This window comes from Rutilus rutilus (genome assembly GCF_951802725.1).
Source record: "Rutilus rutilus genome assembly, chromosome: 11".
Classification (NCBI taxonomy): Eukaryota; Metazoa; Chordata; class Actinopteri; order Cypriniformes; family Leuciscidae; genus Rutilus; species Rutilus rutilus.
In genome coordinates this window covers 11,756,553-11,776,781 of record NC_140216.1, presented here as the reverse complement: position 1 = coordinate 11,776,781, position 20,229 = coordinate 11,756,553, and the positions used below count along the sequence as shown (strand labels likewise).

The following is a 20,229-nucleotide window of genomic DNA, read 5'->3' as shown; positions in this document are numbered from 1 at the left end:
AGCACTGGTTAATTGATTGTTAACAGCCCACGTACTGTGAGCTATGACTGTTATATGAGAGAAGGTGACTCACGGCGAGCCCTCGCGAGACAAAGAAAGAGGAAGAACACAGTTTTGTGGAAGCAGGGAATAGAGCTGGGATGAGTCATTGCTGTTTCCTGCATCTATTTACAGTCACTCAAACGGCCTACTGATAGACAACGCTTTACAATATTAAAAGAGATGTCTGTTTTTTTTTATATATATATATAAAAGATCACACCTTTCTGAGTGTGGCTTTCAGTTCATTCAAACCATCAATGAATGAAAAGGTGTAGATGAGGATGATCTTTCAGGGAGAAAAAAAAAACACCAAAAGAGAAGTGGATTAAGTATGCTGACATTGATTTATTGGGCTTGTTTAGAGAAGAGCATTTAAATACATTAACATAATGAGACAATAAGACTGTAGACAATTAAGGTGTTGTGTACAGTAAATCCCATTTAGACTCTCACATTCTATTTAACTGCAGCTGATGAAAGAGTAAGATAGAAGAGAAAAATATTACCCGATATCTTACATAGCAGAATATCTGATAGAAAAGATGTCAGGGATCCAGAAATAGAGACATTAAGAGTAGGTTTGTGCCCGATTGTGCATATTACTATGACAGACCTGCGTTTTCGACAGTGTTTGCAAGGCAGCACTGTATTGCTATTCCTCAAACATTGTGGTTATGGCTTTTTCTAAACTACTAAACCTCTTCCTAAATTAACATAACATCAGACTCCATTCCAACTTGTGCTCAAAAACGTTAGCATTCCAAATGACATAACATTTGTATTTGCATATTGAATTGTGATTGGTCTTTTCTTAAACCATTTTTACACACTAGGTGCACACTAGGCACAGAAGATGCTTTAAATATTTATCTTTTTATATTTAATATTCAGAGACTACCATTAAAAAATTTGGGGTCGTGAGATGTTTTAATGTTTTTGAAAGAATTCGCCTCACCAAGCCTGCTTTTATTTGATCAAAAATACAGTAAAAGCAGTAACACTGTAAAGTATTACAATTTAAAATAACCGTTTCCTGTTTGAATTACTTTAAAATGTAATTTATTGCTGTGATGGCAAAGCTGAATTTTCAGTATCATAACTCCAATCTTCAGTGTCACATTAACCTTCAGTAATCGTTCAAAATGCTGTTTTGCTGCTCGTGAAACATTTCATATTATTATCAATGTTGAAAAAAGTTGTGCTGAAACCACGATTTTAAGGATTTTTTGATGAATAGTAAGGTCAAAAGAACCACATTTATTTTAAAGAATATTTTGTAACATTATAAATGTCTTTACTATACTACTATAACTTTTGCTCAACTTAATGCATAATCGCTGAATAAAAGTATTCATTTCTTTAAAAAAACTTTTTTTTTACTCAAAAGCTTTCTTTTGCTGCCTTGCAACTACTTAGTGGCTGTTCATTTGATCAATACTGTAATGTAGAAAAATACAAAACTTAATTCGACGACAATTATACAAATACAACAGATGGCAGAGGTTTTCTCCACTAATAATTAATAATGTAAGGCTCTTATCACACAATTATCAAACACAAATAAAACACTCCCAAATTTCTCATTGAAATAGACAAGGAGCTTTTGCTGATTGTTTTGACAGCACTCTTGAACGGGCATTGTCAAAAAGCTCTTTTATGAGCACTTCTGAACTTTATCGTCCCTAGCAAGAGGAGATACTACTCCTTCACCAGAGGCCGGACTGGGAGGCTTCATTACAGGGTCTGCTGGACTTCTCATTGCGCTCAGGACTCTGTTCCCCCCCTTCCGTTCTCCTCTTGAGTCTTCCTTTTTTGTGGGAGTTGTGGAGAAGTTAGACGTCAGGATTCCACCTGCCATCAGAACCCCGCCCAGAGTGAGAAACCCCGTCCCGACCAGAACACATATGTGTAGCGAGTGATTGTGGCGCATGGCCTGGCGGTCCACGAACAGCAGTTCGCCTTCCCCGAAAGCCTCAATGCGAGTGGGGATGGCATAGCCCACTGTCATGATCACCAGCCCCACTGTCAGGAGTACCACACCAACCGCAAGTGTGACCTAAGAGTGAACAGAAGAGTGTTCTTCATTCTCTTGCACTATATGTCGGTTCTATTGACCCTACGACAGCGGTTACTTAACCACAGCCACAGCCTTTCAAGGGCGAGTAATCTATCTATGTCCGTCAAACAAAACAACCACGATACCACGAAATGAAGTTAATCATAGTTTATCATCACACGAAAATCAGAAAGCATCAGGTAGTTATGTTGAAACACTAAATATAATGGTAGAAGACAAGAAAACAATGAAACACAAGGGGAAATCTACAGTTGACATGGCTAACATTAATTGACATTGACACAGAATAATGTGTAATGGACAATTTACAGATGCAAACTGAGTAAATATTGTCTTTTTTGTGTGTTTTCCTTAAAATAAAATAAACTTTGGCTGCATGTACTCATCAGAGTTTTTCCACACTTGAAATGAAATCATTAGTATCTTGGATGAAGCCTATGTGCATTTACTCGAACAGCAGGTAGAAATATGCGGAGGAAATAAACCAATCATCCTGCTCGATTTATCTGACTTTGAAGCACAATGTCATATAAAAATCCTTGTAATCGCCTAAATCTAGCGTTCATGAAAACTGTCCAAACAGGCAAGCTTTATTCGTAAAGTTTTTTTTTTTTTTTTTGGGAGAAACCATCACAGTTTACGGATGTGTAAAATAAGTGAAGGTCAATGTCATAAAAACAAGTCTTATCCAACGTTTATATTTTTCATGATTACTGGCTGATTTCAGGAAACGTAATGAACAAAACTCTATTAAATAGCCACTCTGGATACCTAGAATATAAATGACATGTCACATAAGAACACCTTTTTAGCTTAGTTAAAGAAATTTGTCAAAAAAGGAGCTAGTTTGTATGTGTCTGACAGTTTAGTAAAACTTGACAGACTTCAAACCTTGACGAACAAAATAACGGATGGCAACAAGTCTTCTCAGTGCAGCGATTTGATTGGCTATTTGGGCCATAACTCATTTATATCTGTTGTAAGGTCAATAGTCAATAGACAATTCACAAAGTTGTACTGTAAAAAAAAAAATATGAACAATCAGTTATGATAGCATATGTTTTTACATTGCTTCAAAGCAATTTTCTACTTTTTTGATCAGATTCAACTCATTTTAAAGGGATACTCCACTTTTTTCGGAAATATGCTCATTTTACATCTCCCCCAGAGTTAAACAGTTGAGTTTTACCGTTTTAGAATCCATTCAGCCGAACTCCGGGTCTGACGGTACCACTTTTAGCATAGCTTAGCACAGATCATTGATTCTGATGAGTCCAGTAGCATTTCTTTCAAAATGACCAAAGAGTTTCAATATTTTTCCTATTTAAAACTTGACTCTTCTGTAGTTAAACCGTGTACTAAGATCGACGGAAAATGAAAAGTTGCGATTTTCTAAGCCTATATGGCTAGGAACTACTCTCATTCCTGCGTAATAATCAAGGAACTGTGCGGCTGTACCATGAGTGCAGCAGGCGTAATGATATGACGCAGCGCCTGAAAATAGGTCTAATAGGTTAGACAAACTTAGTCCCGGTCACGTTGGAAGAAGTTACCGAGCTGGGGACTATTTTCAGGCGCTGCGTCATATCATTACGCCTGCTGCACTCATGGTACAGCCACATAGTTCCTTGATTATTACGCTGGAATGAGAGTAGTTCCTAGCCATATAGGCTTAGAAAATCGCAACTTTTCATTTTCCGTCGATCTTAGTACACGGTTTAACTACAGAAGAGTCAAGTTTTAAATAGGAAAAATATTGAAACTCTTTGGTCATTTTGAAAGAAATGCTACTGGACTCATCAGAATCAATGATCTGTGCTAAGCTATGCTAAAAGTGGTACCGTCAGACCCGGAGTTCGGCTGAATGGATTCTAAAACGGTAAAACTCAACTGTTTAACTCTGGGGGAGTTGTAAAATGAGCTTATTTCCGAAAAAAGTGGAGTATCCCTTTAAGTTTGTTTAATGTAATTTAAGTTGAAATGACTTAAAAATCCAAGTTGATTGTACTTAAAAATTTAAGGCAGCAACTTTCTTTTACAGTGTTGGTTTAGTTTATACATTTTGAAAAGACCAGTCAAGACAGAAAAGTGTCTGATGGTTAGTTGATGTGATTGATAGTTTATTTGTGATGCGAATCTGAAAGTGAACCGCTACTGATGCACATTTTATGGAAAATAGATATCTTCGGTGCTTTTGAAACTTTTTGATAACAAAAGCTTTTGAATGCCATTTTGATAACAAAAGCATTTAAAAAATGTCCCAAGTTTCAAAACAGCATAACACATTCTGAAAGACCATGAGGGGGCAAAGTGGAGTCAATCGAATTTGGTTTTGGACTCAAGCAAACAAGCCAATAGTGAAAACAACATTAAATGAGGACTTTGGATCTCTTTTACAGAAAAGTACAAAACTTCTCTCTGATACCTTCCAGAAGCCTGAGCTCCACCGCAGCGGTGATCTCTGGTCCTGAAAGTCCTCCTGCTGCTCCCTCATTGAGGCTGTGCACTCCTCGTAGAAGTGGTGTAAATAGGAGCGCACTCCCAAAACACGACAGCCGGAGTCGACCGCGTGACCGGACCCACAAACCTCAGAGCAAGAGGCCATCTCAGACCTGTGATTACAACCACACATCATTACAGACAACAAAGACATCCCAAAACACTGAAAACATTTTTTGTTAAAAACCTTCTTAGATTTTGCTTGTCATTGAGCTATAACAGTTTCTAGCATTTCTCAATGTGACCTTATTCATTTTTTTTAAGTCAGCCTTTTCTGTTCTTAGATCAAATATAGGCTACAACAGCGCAAATTGCTACAAAAGCTTGAAGTAAACATGCAAAATTGACAATTATTGTTTTTTTTATGGAATATGGCAGTATTTATTATAAATTATTTATCTTTTCCTGATAAAATCAAGTTCCACCCTATATTTGCACTTGTTGATATATGTCACATTATGAAAGAAAAGACATAATATATAGTTATTTGCTTATTAATTCTCACACACATTTTTATCCATGCTTACTACAGTTGATGGTGTAGAAATGAAAAACCACCAACTGATGAATTACTCTCTCACAGTCATCAACACGTTCAAAAGCATCATTGAATGTAATTAATAATATTCATCCATTTGCATATAGATCCATAGATTCTAACATAGTGTTACCTAATGATACGTTATATTTAACTGTACACTTAACTATACCCTTAAATTTTAGCTTAAAAATGCAGTTTAAACAAAGAGTTTATTTGCTTTATAATTAAGCTTATTCATATTCTGAATACTCAGGAGGCACTGTAAATGGTTCATTAGCTAAAACTGAATATCAGAATAATGAACACAGAGGCTTAAAAAGAGAATTATGCAAATTAGTTCATAAATCATTTGCAGATTAGTCGTTCATATGCAAGGCATGGCGCACTTTTTGGTTGTGGTGGGGCAATTAATACACCCTCAAAGAAAGCAGACTATATGTACAAGTTATTTATCCATATAAACATATATGTTGTAAGAGTATTTACACGTTTCGGTAATATATTAAAGATTATTAAATTGAGTTGGACTGAGGAGGTAACCATAGCAACAACAGCAGACCCCAAAGATCATTATCAGACAATTATATCAGAGAACATAAAATCATTCTTCGATCATAAAGAGGATTCACATATCAAAACCGTGAAAAGTCTAAACTGACTAAACCGCACGAGATGTATTCCATAAATCGAAGTCCTTTATTTAGCTATATTATTTGCACACTAGCTAACCGGTAAGTGTATTCAGTGAATCTAGGCATATTATAAATGTTTACATTATCCCATCTATGACAAAGTGCTGATGAGAATGACTCATTGCACTGCATGTTTATGACCATAATTGTGCAGCAAATATCAATCATGCGACGTGATCTGCTTCCGTGACATTCAGAACAAGATATTTTCTTATCTATATCTGCACGATCAAATCCAGTGTCTTATGAGCAAACGTTTATGCAAATAGGATTGTACAGAATCGTTACGTTTACTGCGATTAAATCAGGCGGATCCAGAGATGCTGAAATATTGGAGACAGACAGCAATAAACATGTCAATAAACGCCAAGTCAATAAAGAGGATTTAACGAGTTAGCGTAATTATATAAATCACAATGGCAACAGTACATTAAAATGCCACAGGCAACGGATATTGCTCATACGTCGCTATTAAAATTCATTTAAATGACACACTCATATTATAGACTATTCGTGTTCATAATGTCTATGATATGGCGCTTGCCAAGCAAACCGAGAGAGTAACCTATCTGTGCAAATCTATCATTATTTTAAAATGTAAAACAGGTCAAATAAATTTGGCTACTACCGAATGTTCAGTAATCGATCCTTGTTGCTTGTTTTCGTGTCTTCATCAGCCAAAGTTTGCATTTGCTGGAGCGCGCACAATGCGCATGCGCTGCTGATCTCCACAGCATTTACACTGTATCTTTCCCGTTTTATTTACAATTGCGACTCTACGTGAAGAAAATATTAATAATAACAATAATGAGTACTTGATGAAGTCACCTTTGTGACAGGTTGCCTTCCAACCTGCACAACCACAGAGAACAATTTGTCAATTTCAAGTTGAACTTCAGGACACTATAGTGTAGCCTCTAGTCTAGACACTAGTTCTTGATGCTTCCAAATAAATGCTGTGAATATAAACATAATTAAACATGATTAAAAATAGATATATTTGGGCATTTTGGCCATCAATCATTAATCAATGGTTAATCAGTCAATCAGTGTTGATTATATAATGAGAAATCTGTAAATAGCTGAAATCATATAGCATAGGCTACACTGTGTGATTTTAATATCCTGTAGATCTTTTTTTTTTTAAACCATAAAATCAGTTTGAACATTGGCTTTTATTTTCATGCAAAATGATACCACAGTCTTAGTAGAATTTTACTGGTATTTTACTAAATTACATGCGTGTTTGGTGAATTTAACTTTCACTTCGCAAAATATCAGTGTGTATATCATATGTGTGTTTGTCAGAATGCAAAACATATGAAGAGTTCAGATGCAAAAGCCTCTAAGTGCCATCTGAAATTTTCATCTAGAATGATCCTTTTTATAAAGCTTGTATATTTAAGTTAAGTAATTTCACTTAAATGACAATTAATAGGTAATTTGCAAACTTCATACAGTGTGGTGACAGTATTTAATGTGAATAACAGGATAATAACACACATTCACATTAAAAGTTATTTAAGCCTAAAGCTATGAATGATTAAGAAAATCAAATTGCTTTTTGCTCCCTGCCTTTAACTTTGAGAACCATATAGAGAGAGAGAGATGTGAAAAAAATTCCTCAAAGTTTTAAGTGCTCTCAGAGCATTTGTTAGCTACATTGCAACACTATAAGCCATGTTCAAGGTTGTACATCTATTATGAGGCTCTGAGTGATGGAAATTACATTTTTGTAGAAATTCCACAAACTCATCAAGTAGTTCTATGCCTGCATACAGCTAGCCTTTGGATATGTTTTGTGGTTTTGAATGCTTAGAAAAGAGGATGTCCTCACATGACAGGTTATGTTCATGTTAACACGCACTCTTCCTTCTTCAGTCCAAAAGTGTTATTTCCAAGGTTACACAAGCAGATAAAAAGAGGCATTCAGTATTTTAAAAGGGCCTTACATGCAGAGAGACATTTTCCGTGTGGATTTAAATATTTCCTTACCAGTGTGACAAAAGGTCAATAATTTTTTTTTTAAATATGTCTTTGTACAATTCAAGGACTTACCAAGCATTCTTTCTGTTTTGCTTGTTTGTCTGGTTGTACAAAGCAAATGATTGGTTATAAAATAAAACAGTAGGCTACAAGGTGGAGAACACAAAAATCGTGGTGGAATTCATGTGGTACCTTTGAGAGATAGTTGGACCTGTCCATGGTGCTGAAGCCCCAGAATGACAGCTGTCTATTTATAATGAACTACATTTAACTTAAATTCTTTTCACTAGATGCATTGATGAAGAAAAACACGATGCAGTCATTTTGCAGTCTTTCTTCACCAACTGTCTCATACCTGGCTTTTTCCATAAACATAGGATGTGAATATTTAAAGTGCGGGGGCGAGCAGCAGTCCTAGAGCGCGCAGATAATGTGCTCATTATGTCGGTGAGGCGGCGATGCATAAACGCTATCAATGGCAATGCCATCGTTTCCCTCTCACCCGTGATATACGATGCGCTAACACGGCTGGCGTCGTGTGGAGAAGCCAACTGAGTTCAAAAAGTCAAGAGACGCGTCTCCTGATGTAGCGGGACCTAGACGGTTCGCCTGCGTGCCAAAATGGAGATGTTACATCATCTTAATGGTCAAACAATGGGGCGTTGCGATGAATAAAACATGTCATCTCAACCTAAGCCTTGCCTGTTTCATGGGGGCTGAGGTAAACCCCGCGTCCAAGTATGCAATAGTATGCAAAAGCTATATGTCAAATGGATGTCAGACTACGAAGTGGTCATGATACAGTTAGTGAACAGTCCTCTGTGCAACCAGAGGAATATTTGCTATTATATGAGGCAACTGGAGCTGAGAAGCCATCAGAATTTAGAAGTAAAAAAAAAAAAAAAAAAAGAAAAGGTGGAGACAGCTCTTTTTTAAATGTAAGAGCACTGCAAAAAAAAACAAAGTCATAAAATGGATTTATCATGAATGTCAAAGTATTAACCTAAGATATTAATTAAATATGCGTAGTGTGATCATTTTTTAACACATTTGCAAACTTGACATTATTACTGCTTCATTCTGAAGTCAGGTCAGAAATCATCAATTGTGATTATTATTACAATTAAGAGTATAATATAGTAGAGATATGAATATGAATAGTTTGCATTTGTGTTGTATATCTTACCACTCTAGAGTATACTCCTCAGCACTGTGGCCTTTATCTTGCTCCCTGTGGCACCATTCACTGTAAAACTGCTTTGGAACAGTATTTGCATTATGTAAAGCGGTATGCAAATGTATTTAATTGTTTCTTTTTTCTTTTCTTTTAAGGGTTACATCTAACACTAATAAACTGTCATACGACACTGAAAAAAAAAAAAAGATACACTGGTCACTTAATACAAAGTAATATTTTAAACATGATCATTTATTTTGCCTTTTGCCTAATGACGATAAAAACATTGGAAACATTATTATAATACTATTTTTCTCAGTGTATAAATACATATTTGCACAGTACATGATAATATATATCTGCCTTTATATTTTAGGAAGGGGGTCCATCACAAGGGAAAAATCATATCTGGGGGTCTTTGGCAGCAAAACAAACAAACAAACAAATAAACAAGAGGTAACAAAAAAGCATTTTTGTGTGTGTGTGTGTGTGTGTGTGTGTGTGGTTAAATTGTACTAGTTTAACAACACCCAAGGGAATTCTTTTTGTGGTCACTGTAATTTGGGTGTCTGCTTTGTGTTATTCAATATGGAAGTTTGGTCTGCACATTTAGTTTTTACCATAAATAAATAAGTACAGTATGATTCAAGCTTATTGCCAAGATAATGTTGTTTTCATTCAGTCTTGAGAGATTATATTCACTCATCCTTCACCATTTTTGTCATCTCTGGTTACATAAGCATATTGTTTTCTCTCTTTTTCTGTCTCTCTTCCGGACACTGTGGCCTACGTTTCACACATGGACATTTGTGTCTGAGAGATACTGCTTGTCCAGCGAAAGTCCCAAATCGCCTAAACGCTAGATGGCGCTATCATCCCAGACAGCTCATGACAGAGCAGCTCTCGTCTTTGTTTTGTCCACGAGACACACACTTAGTCATCTAGAAGTGCCTGCTGGTGCAGTGTTTCGTTTTGGACAACTTCTGACACGTTTCTTGTGGAATGTACAGTATGTGAACAAATGCTGTTTGTTGATTATTTTTGTTTGTTACTCTACCACAAACATTCTTTCCACTTTCCCAGGACTATTTAACTCCTAAAAACAGTCTTCTTAGACTTTACCAGTCAAATGTTTGCTGTGCCACATTAACAGTCCAGATGCGTAAAAAATCCCTTCACCAATAAAGGGCACATTTATAGGTTTCAATCCACAGAGGTAAACATGTCATACATGCCTATGAATCCAGTGTTGGCACCGCGGACAGCTCGCATCCTCTGTACAGCCCTGCCCGTACCCCCTGCCATCTGTCCCAGTGTCCTACACACGCTGCTCTCTCTGCACACAGCCCCAGGGCAGGCGCGGGGGGTGCCGCGGCACAGCAGCCCCGACATCTGCTGCTTCCGTGGGCTGGGTGGATGCGGAGGCCCCCTGGGTCCCGGGGAAAAGCGGCAGAGGCCGAGCAGCCACACTGTCCTGCAGGGTACTATTGTCTCTCCACCACATCATGGTGGTGTCAGCGATCACCATTCATGCTCCTCTGGGTGAAGCGTGGAAGGCGTTTTGTGCCATTTGCCTCGGTCGTTGTGCTGTAAGGTCAATTTGACCTGAATTAATATAAATATTTTGTGTGACAGTTGGCATACAGATGCAATGGGCGAGTTGCAGGGTCGGAAATTAACGGGTGTACAAAAATGCTTCCCAAATTCAAGGGGCAAAAACTGCCTTTGCACAATTAAACTAAACCTAATAAGTCACCTTTATTTATATAGCTCTATATACATTACAGATTGTTTTAATTGTTTTAACACATTCTCTGGGTCTTTATCAACCTGCGACGTCATTCACTACCCTCCCCTTCATTCTTTTTATTTTATTTTTTATTTTATATTTTCTTCTTAATATTCCTCAATCTATTCATTGTCAACAATATAGCAAGAAAGTGTTTTATAAAAGAACATCTGCTTTCTAATAATTTTTTGGGTCAAATGTGTATAGGGTCGCTAGTGACCGGAGGTATGTAATAGTGTAAGTATATATTTTTTTTTCTTTTTTTTTTTTTCTGCATTCATCTTTATTCTGTAGGGTGGCATTGTCTGATACACACTGATGATGTGATGTTTCACTCATAATTACTGTGTCACGTTTTATGTTTGTTTTCATTCATGTCTGTATTTCTAGTCTTGTGGTTTGCTGTCAGTGTGTTAATTGGTTCTGTCATCCTCAGTTTCCATTGCCTGTTTGTCACCATAGTTACAGATTGATTTGAGTTTCAGTTCAGGTGTGTCTCCTTAATTAGTCTCGTTAGTTCCTCTTGTTTGCTGTGTATTTAAGCACTTTGTTTCAGTCTGTTCCTTGTCTTGCATTATTTAATTTCTTTGTGATGTGTGGTTGTACGTTTTCTTGTTTAAGTATTGGATTAAAGTCCGTTCCAGTGTGCAAAATCCTTGAGTCCATTCCAGTGTGCGAAATCCCCTAGTCTGTTCCAGTGTGCGAAATCCCCGAGTCCGTTCCAGTGTGCAAAATCCCTGAGTGCGTTCCAGTGTGTGAAATCTCCGAGTCCGTTCCAGTGTGCGAAATTCCCGAGTCCACTCCAGAGAGAGAAATTTCCCCATTCGTTCCAGTGTGCGAAATCCCCCAGTCCATTCAAGTGAGGGGAATACCAGAGGCCTTTCCAGTCTTTGAGTCAGTGCCTGACAATGCAGCGTTGACCATTATGGTCATGGCCAATTTGTGTGTGTGGGCTGTACACACGACTGCTCCAGCCCCAGCCCCTGACCAGAGTCCAGTGATGGCTCCAGCCCCTGACCAGAGTCCAGAAACGACTCCAGCCCATGAGCCCATTCCTGAGCCCTCTCCTTTCCATAAACCCATAGCTCTTCCCATAGTGTCCGATCCTGGCTTCCTCGGCAACGCCACGAGGGCTAGCGCCTCCCTGGTCCCCATGGTTGCCGGAGCCGCCCTGGAGGGGTCCTGTTCTAAGCCACGCCCTCGGCAGCCTCCAGGACTCTCCCATGGATGTGATATGGCAAGAGAACACGCCTTCTGTGAGGGGGAGGGTATTGTCACGTTTTATGTTTGTTTTCATTCATGTCTGTATTTCTAGTCTTGTGTTTTGCTGTCAGTGTGTTAATTGGTTCTTTCATCCACAGTTTCCCCTGCCTGTTTGTCACCATAGTTACATATTGATTTGAGTTTCAATTCAGGTGTGTCTCGTTAATTAGTCTCGTTAGTTCCTCTTGCTAGCTGTGTATTTAAGCTCTCTGTTTCAGTCTGGTCCTTGTCTAGCATTATTTCAGTTCTCTGCGATATGTGGTTTTAAATTTTCTTGTTTAAGTATTGGATTAAAGTCTCCTATAGCATTTCATTTGGTTCCTGTCTTCTGCTCATTTTGATACACCATTAGCCGATTCTATTAATTTCATCCTTTAGCTAAATGGTTCTGATTTCTTGGTGGAAAAAGTTGAAGAGAACCATTACAACCCTCATCCAATCCCATCCCAAAAGCGTTTGGGCACTCCAACTCACCCGAAGCCTGCAACCAAACCCTCCACATCCCTTAACATCGGGACCATCTCAGCTGCTCCAGAGTTCATTCCAGCCCGAGAATCCTCCACATTCTCCCGGTTGAAGACCATACTGAACCCAGCTCAAAAGAGGAGGCGAAGAAGGAAGAAATCATCCCTTCAAAATTCGACTGAAATCTCCGAGTCCGATCCAGTGTGCAAAATTCAGAGGTGTTTTACGAAAATCAGAGGTGTTTCGGTTAGTCATCAACGCTGAAAACGGATTCTGAGCTCAGAGAATTCTGAGAATTCTCTCATCAACTACAACAAATATGATGTAATTAAGAGATTCATTTTGCATTATAGACATCTTCAGTGATTATAATGGGAGCTTTTGCAAGAGTGCATAACTCACACTAGATTTAGAAGTCATGGACCACTTAAGTGTTATTTGTTCGCTTTCTGTTTATAATTTATTCCCAGTTTGAATAAAGGCCCCTTCACACCAAGGACGGGTGGATGCGTAAAAAGTTCGGATCTTACTAATAAAATAAGTTTACACAGATACAATTAGTAAGGTGATTATAAAAATGCCCCCGAAATCAATGGAAAAGTCAATTCCAGACCCTAGTCGTGTGATTTACTGTTACTGTTTTGCGGTTTCTTTTCACAACCAAACGCTTGTAATTCTTCATTATGCCTAAGAATTCTTGTGAGAATTGCTATTCTTTTGTGGTATGTATGTACAAGAAGCTCTTAAAAAGATGCAGCATTGTGAAAGAATACCCATTTGTGATGAGCCTACCTATGAATAATGAATATTAGAAGTACTTTGATACTCTAACAATGTAAAAGGAAAAGAATCAAACTCTCAAGGTCTTGTTTTTCTTCCTCGACACTGCGCTGGAAGCCAGGGCATCACTCTCACTCTCTCTCTCCCTCCCCATGTCTCCCTTTTTCATTTTCCTCCCTGAGAAGCAGGGTGCACGGCATAGCATCCTCTTTTATCTCAGGAGCAATCAATAATGTATGGGACTCCCGGGCTCTCTATGGAGAGGAGCTCCAGCGTTGCTGCCGCCCTGCCGTACCACTCGGCACTGACAGCCCCGCTCAGCACCCCGTCTGCCAGCCCCGGCCCGGGCCTCCAATTAAACACGATACTTAGAGAATCCGGCAGCTTGTGTACAAGGGGAGCACATCTCGGAGAAGACCCCCCCCCTTCCCCTCCATCTCCCCCTAACCTCTGGAGACCCCCTAACCAACTCGTCCACACCGTATTGATCTTCACGCAGATGTTAAAGACTATTGAGGTCATCATTCATTTTTTATCATTCCCAAGAAAAATGTCAAAACGTGTGGCAAAAAAAACCAACTTTGTATCAGATGTAATGGGCTCGGCTGCAACAGCGTGGGATGCTGGGATGCCAAGGCTTTATATCAATGTGGCGAAAACTTATGCAGCAAATATTTAGCTTGGTTCTTGACCCTGTGAATCCACATTTAGTGTCATTAAGCTTAGTAATGCATCTCTGCAAGAGTCTGTCGAAACAATCTGTATTGTATAAAGCTCTGTATTAATAAATCTGATGTGACTTGACAACAAAGATGCATTCACCAAGAGGTTAACGTTGGCCATTCTGCAGATGTGGTATTGATGAGTGTGCTCCAGCAGATGTGGGTTTTGGCGGCTCTCTGCTGAGGCCCGGGCCCTGTTGTGGTCACCATGTGAGCCGCTGAGAGCCGGTAATGACAAACACTGACGCTGCTGAATGCATCAGCCTATAATAAAACATTCAGAGAGTCCCACTGTGCTGCAGGCCCACTGACCAGGGCTAATTGGAGGTGCTTATTCAAAGCACTTTCCCACCGATAAATATTTAAATACACTTAAACTTCTACCTGATGTGGTCTTCATACCCAATGCACTGCTAAAATGATTTCTTACTCAGAACTTTATTCCAGTAAAAATATATAAACACTCATACAACAAGATACATTTACTTGCAAAATATATTAAGGAAAACAGTTTTTTAGTTCTCATTTTCAGCATTAATCTAGTGAAAAAAGAAAAGAAAAAAAGCCAATTGGGTAGACTGGGAGGTGGAAGATAATTCAAGACAAAGTTTTCATTTGTTACCATTAGTTAAACACTAACAATGAACAATAGTTCTACAACATTTATTAATCTTAGTTAATGATTAAAGCACTCAATGTAATTGTCTCATTTTCCGTGACCTAATCTAACGTGATAACTATTTGCAGCTGATACGTTGTTAACAAAGCATTATTTAACTCTTTTCATATGAGCCAATTAAACAATATGACTTTGTTAATTACAGTGGCAATGAATTAACTCACTATTTGTATATAGTCTTTCTGTGCTTAATAAAACATAATTTTGTGGCCAAAACATGGAAATAATTTGTCATTTTTATCCTTTTGTTCTGTATATTTATTTGCTTGGTCAGTGTCGTTGTGGATTTGGAATATTTTGCTGTTGTAGGACACACACGCACACACACACACACACACACAGACACAGAAGTTTTAGTGCCATGTTAAAAAATCTGGCACGAGAGGTAACATTATGAGGATAAAATCATAATGTTTATATTAATTAGATTTATATTCATAATAGGCAATTTATCAGAATAAAGTAATACAGTTTTGAGAATAAAACCATTACAAGCAAATTTGTTTTAGTAGCAACATTAAGCATTTTTCACATTTAGAAGAATTACATTTTCTTATGACTTTATTGTCATAATATTATGATTTTAATCTCATATCAATGACTTTATTGTCATAATATTGCTACTTAAATTTGGTATGCTACAATTATATTTTTTCCCACAATTTCCATACGTTATTTGTGAAGGTTTGCTAATCTGAATCTAATATTATGAGTTTTATTCTCTAAACTTTGTGACTTCATTTTCATAAAAGGCCTATTATGAGATTATTTTTTAAAACGTTATGTCTTCATTCCTCAAATCATCCTTTTCTATTGTAACATGGCACTGAAACAATGCCATACTTATGCATTTTTGCTTTTCAGTTGAACTCAAGAATGGAAAAAATACAAAAAATTTATTAATAATTAAGAAAATTATTTTTTGTAGTGTGCATGCTTACGCCTGCTGCTCCAAGGGTTAACATGCCACACAAAGACGTTTAGTGGAAAGAATATCTTTCACTCTCCCCCATGATTCTTCAGGGATGTCTTACCTACAGTACACGACTCTGACACTGACCCTCCCTGTGATGACCGTGATGACCATGTCCTCCTCGTCTGGAGGATACACTACATCTCAGTGTTGGCAGAATGATGACAGCGTGTCTAATCTAACCCAGTGTGGATGCGAGCAGGACGGGCCTTATCCAACACACAGGCCTTGAGTTTCCAGCCTCTGTGGGAACGATGTGATAAAGTGGCATGATATTCCCTCCAGGAGACGCCACGAGTGGGAAAAAAAGAGCAGTGAGGTCTGCGTCAACATTGGCCATTAGCGTCCCACAAATCAGCTGGGTTAACGGGGGGAAATAGCTTTCAGACTCTCCCCTCTGGAGGAGCGACAGAGAAAGGGCCCTGATAGTCCTGCACAGCTAGCCATTCATAGACCCCCAATTTATGGGCGACCCTAGAACAGGGCATCTTTGTGCGGAGGCCTTAACTGTACCGAACGCAGCTGCATAAATTACACTTTTATTGGGCACCTTGCCCGTTCCTCTCCATAACCTCAGCTAAACTTTTTCCATTTTTGGGAGAGCATGTAACGATCGGACTTTCTCTCCCTCTTGGCCTCTCCTCACTGTAAAACCGAACAGTGAAATTAACTAAATAAACTGAGTTCATTTCAATCAAATACTACTTAAAAGAAAAAAAGTTATGTAATCTCAATTACTGATTATTTTAAACTGAACTTAAACTGAATGGGTTGCAACAGATTTCTAGTTCCCAGCATGCTTTATAAGGAGAATGTTGAAATTAATTTTGTGTGTGTGTGTGTGTGTGTGTGTGTGTGTGTGTGTGTGTGTGTGTGTGTGTGTGTGTGTGTGTGTGTGTGTGTGTGTGTGTGTGTGTGTGTGTGTGTGTGTGTGTGTGTGTGTGTGTGCGTGTGTGTTTCAGTCTCATGGGGACTTGTGTCACCGTGGGGACCTAAATTGAGGTCCCCATGAGGAAACAAGCTATTAAATCATACAGCATGAGGTTTTTTTTTTTTATTATTCTGAAAGTTTTCTGTGATGGGTAGGTTTAGGGGTAGGGTTAGTGTAAAGGGATATGATATACAGTTTGTACAGTATAAAAACCATTACATCTATAGAGAGTCCCCACAAAGATAATCATGTGTGTGTGTGTGTGTGGTTTTGCACAAGATTAATATATGGAAAGATGTGTTCATGTTTAATGTTCTGTTATGTTGGGATTTATAGTGGTTTCTGTCATGTAGCAGTTATAAGGAGTACAGTCTGTGGTTAGGAATGCCTTAATCAAAACCTTAAGCCTATAAATAGTGCTTAACTATATACATGCAAGTGTTTAGATAGTCTCTTTGCTAGTTACATTAGCACATGCAAGAGTACTGCAGTTAACCGCAAAATATTTGTTTTCCAATATAATAAAATGGTATAAGTTAGTTATGGGAATATCAGATCATTTTACTGACTTGGATCTCTGAATCTCGTTCAGCAAAATTAACAAATCTTTATTCAAATCATTTCGTTCATTTGAGCAGAATTAAATTAATGGTTACATTTCAAATAGCCAGATTCCCCCAACACGTCTACTTACTCAAATTTTTATCATATTCCAAAAAAAGGATTATTAGGAACACCTGTTCAATTTCTCATTAATGCAATTATCTAATCAACCAATCACATGGCAGTTGCTTCAATGCATTTAGGGGTGTGGTCCTGGTCAAGACAATCTCCTGAACTCCAAACTGAATGTCAGAATGGGAAAGAAAGGTGATTTAAGCAATTTTGAGCGTGGCATGGTTGTTGGTGCCAGACGGGCCGGTCTGAGTATTTCACAATCTGCTCAGTTACTGGGATTTTCACGCACAACCATTTCTAGGGTTTACAAAGAATGGTGTGAAAAGGGAAAAACATCCAGTATGCGGCAGTCCTGTGGGCGAAAATGCCTTGTTGATGCTAGAGGTCAGAGGAGAATGGGCCGACTGATTCAAGCTGATAGAAGAGCAACTTTGACTGAAATAACCACTCGTTACAACCGAGGTATGCAGCAAAGCATTTGTGAAGCCACAACACGCACAACCTTGAGGCGGATGGGCTACAACAGCAGAAGACCCCACCGGGTACCACTCATCTCTACTACAAATAGGAAAAAGAGGCTACAATTTGCACGAGCTCACCAAAATTGGACAGTTGAAGACTGGAAAAATGTTGCCTGGTCTGATGAGTCTCGATTTCTGTTGAGACATTCAGATGGTAGAGTCAGAATTTGGCGTAAACAGAATGAGAACATGGATCCATCATGCCTTGTTACCACTGTGCAGGCTGGTGGTGGTGGTGTAATGGTATGGGGGATGTTTTCTTGGCACACTTTAGGCCCCTTAGTGCCAATTGGGCATCGTTTAAATGCCACGGCCTACCTGAGCATTGTTTCTGACCATGTCCATCCCTTTATGACCACCATGTACCCATCCTCTGATGGCTACTTCCAGCAGGATAATGCACCATGTCACAAAGCTCGAATCATTTCAAATTGGTTTCTTGAACATGACAATGAGTTCACTGTACTAAAATGGCCCCCACAGTCACCAGATCTCAACCCAATAGAGCATCTTTGGGATGTGGTGGAACGGGAGCTTCGTGCCCTGGATGTGCATCCCCCAAATCTCCATCAACTGCAAGATGCTATCCTATCAATATGGGCCAACATTTCTAAAGAATGCTTTCGGCACCTTGTTGAATCAATGCCACGTAGAATTAAGGCAGTTCTGAAGGCGAAAGGGGGTCAAACACAGTATTAGTATGGTGTTCCTAATAATCCTTTAGGTGAGTGTATATATATATATTATATATATATTTTAATTATTATTATTTATTTATTTTTGGAATATGATCAAAATTATATATATATATATATATATATATTTTTTTTTTTTTACAATATATTATTATATATATATATATATATATATATATATATATATATATATATATATATATATATATATGTAATTTTTTTCTTTTATGTTTTTTTCTTTCTTATTTATATATAATTTTTTAGACATTGACAAATGATGAGAAACTGGTCCGAGTTATACCTTGTCACATGAAGGCCACATAGGCTGTGAGTCTGTACAGGAAACAGAAATGATTAGTTCACCTCCCAAGTCTTCCTGTCCGTGTTGTTCTTTCTTTTGTCAAGTGACAGATTCAATCAGCTCAATCAAATTCAAAATGATTAGTTCACCTCGAGTCTCTCCTCCAGTTTGAGTCGCTTTTGTTCATTTGTCATGTGACCGCTAATCTAATCTCTGTATGGAATGTTGCATTTATTTAGGAATCATCATATCAAAAGACATGTATCAAATGATGTTTTATTAACAAGGTTCGGGAGGAGCACGTTCAGATAATTAACACAAGTGGAGAGCACTCAGTAATCAATGGTAAGAGGTGTGTATATATACTCAGCAGTCTCACCTCATTCCATTGACAGTTTTGCAGCATCCCTCCACCACCCCTTCTCCACGCTTCTAGTCCTAAGCACTTACATATGGGGGGAGTACTCTGGGTTCGGGCCGAACTCCGAGCTCGGAGCCCTCCCTCCGGACAGCACGCCAAATACACATTAAACTTTACCCCCTCAAATTATATGTAAGTGTGAACTCGTGAAACTCTAGATGGCGCAGGCTGATAGGTCCTTAACTCGTATTTGTTAGCGGTCACATCGTTATCTTCATAGCGCAGCTGATTGGTTGCTGTGGCACCAGCAGCCAATGAGCTCACTGCTCAACATTCAAATATTGGCAGTGTTGCTGTTAGTAGTCTGTAGCGTGCTTTCAGAAACCATCCACCTTCCCCAGCTCCACCTGTATAGATCTACTATGGGGTTATTTCATGTATCCAATATGTGCAGGAGCAGCATGTCTTACTTGCTCACAGCAATGTCTGTGAATGTATTGGCTGTAGCAAGTCTCTGTACTTGCTCTGCAGTAGCAGCAATAATCAACAGCAGCAGCATAGCAGATCTAAAACGAGGATCAATATCAGCGTGACGTTTTCGAAATGCCGAGAGCTCCACGTCCGTGACAAACTTCGACTTGACAGAGACGTGCAAATGTAGAGATGAGCAAATGTACATAAAACTAATCAATGTTATATAGCTCAACATGATGAAATGTTAGAATATGATCAGTATGTTATTCTAATGTTGATCTAGCTTACTGCTAGTATCATACAGACACTAACACATAGAATAACATTATAACTTTCAACACACTCAAATGCAGTTTAGTGTGATAGTGTAGACCAAGTAAAACAGCGCTGCGTTACCTCACAAGTTTCATTCGTCTAATAAACTGACCTGTGTGAGTATTAATTCAGCACTTGCGGGTAAGTTAGTTCGGTAGAATGAAATGTCCTTATTCCTTTATATCCGCGGGACTCCCGTGTGGCGCTGATATCTGTCTCTTATTAGCAATCGCGCCTGCTTCATTCCACAGTCATGTTAAAAGCATCA

General features: G+C 38.5%; 1 protein-coding gene across 1 annotated transcript; it reads right to left on the bottom strand.

Moving 5' to 3' along the window:
• Window positions 1-380: 380 nt before the first annotated feature.
• nrsn1l (neurensin 1-like) lies at window positions 381-6,542 on the bottom strand. Its single transcript, XM_084422484.1, has 3 exons — window positions 6,480-6,542; window positions 4,545-4,731; window positions 381-2,098 (listed from the first exon to the last, which is right to left on the bottom strand). Exons 1-3 carry the CDS (start codon window positions 6,539-6,541, stop codon window positions 1,697-1,699), a joined length of 651 nt encoding a protein of 216 aa, XP_084278610.1. The 5' UTR covers window position 6,542; the 3' UTR covers window positions 381-1,696.
• Between the last annotated feature and the right edge of the window lie 13,687 nt (window positions 6,543-20,229).

What these genes read in the sequence shown, in the direction of transcription:
- nrsn1l (XM_084422484.1), bottom strand. Translation starts at nt 6,541, where the DNA reads ATGCAAACTTTGGCTGATGAAGACACGAAAACAAGCAACAAGGATCGA. An exon ending in GATCGATTACTGAACATTCG is followed by an intron (nt 4,732 to 6,479) that starts GTAGTAGCCAAA and finishes TTGTAATCACAG; the next exon opens with GTCTGAGATGGCCTCTTGCT. An exon ending in GGAGCTCAGGCTTCTGGAAG is followed by an intron (nt 2,099 to 4,544) that starts GTATCAGAGAGA and finishes GTTCACTCTTAG; the next exon opens with GTCACACTTGCGGTTGGTGT.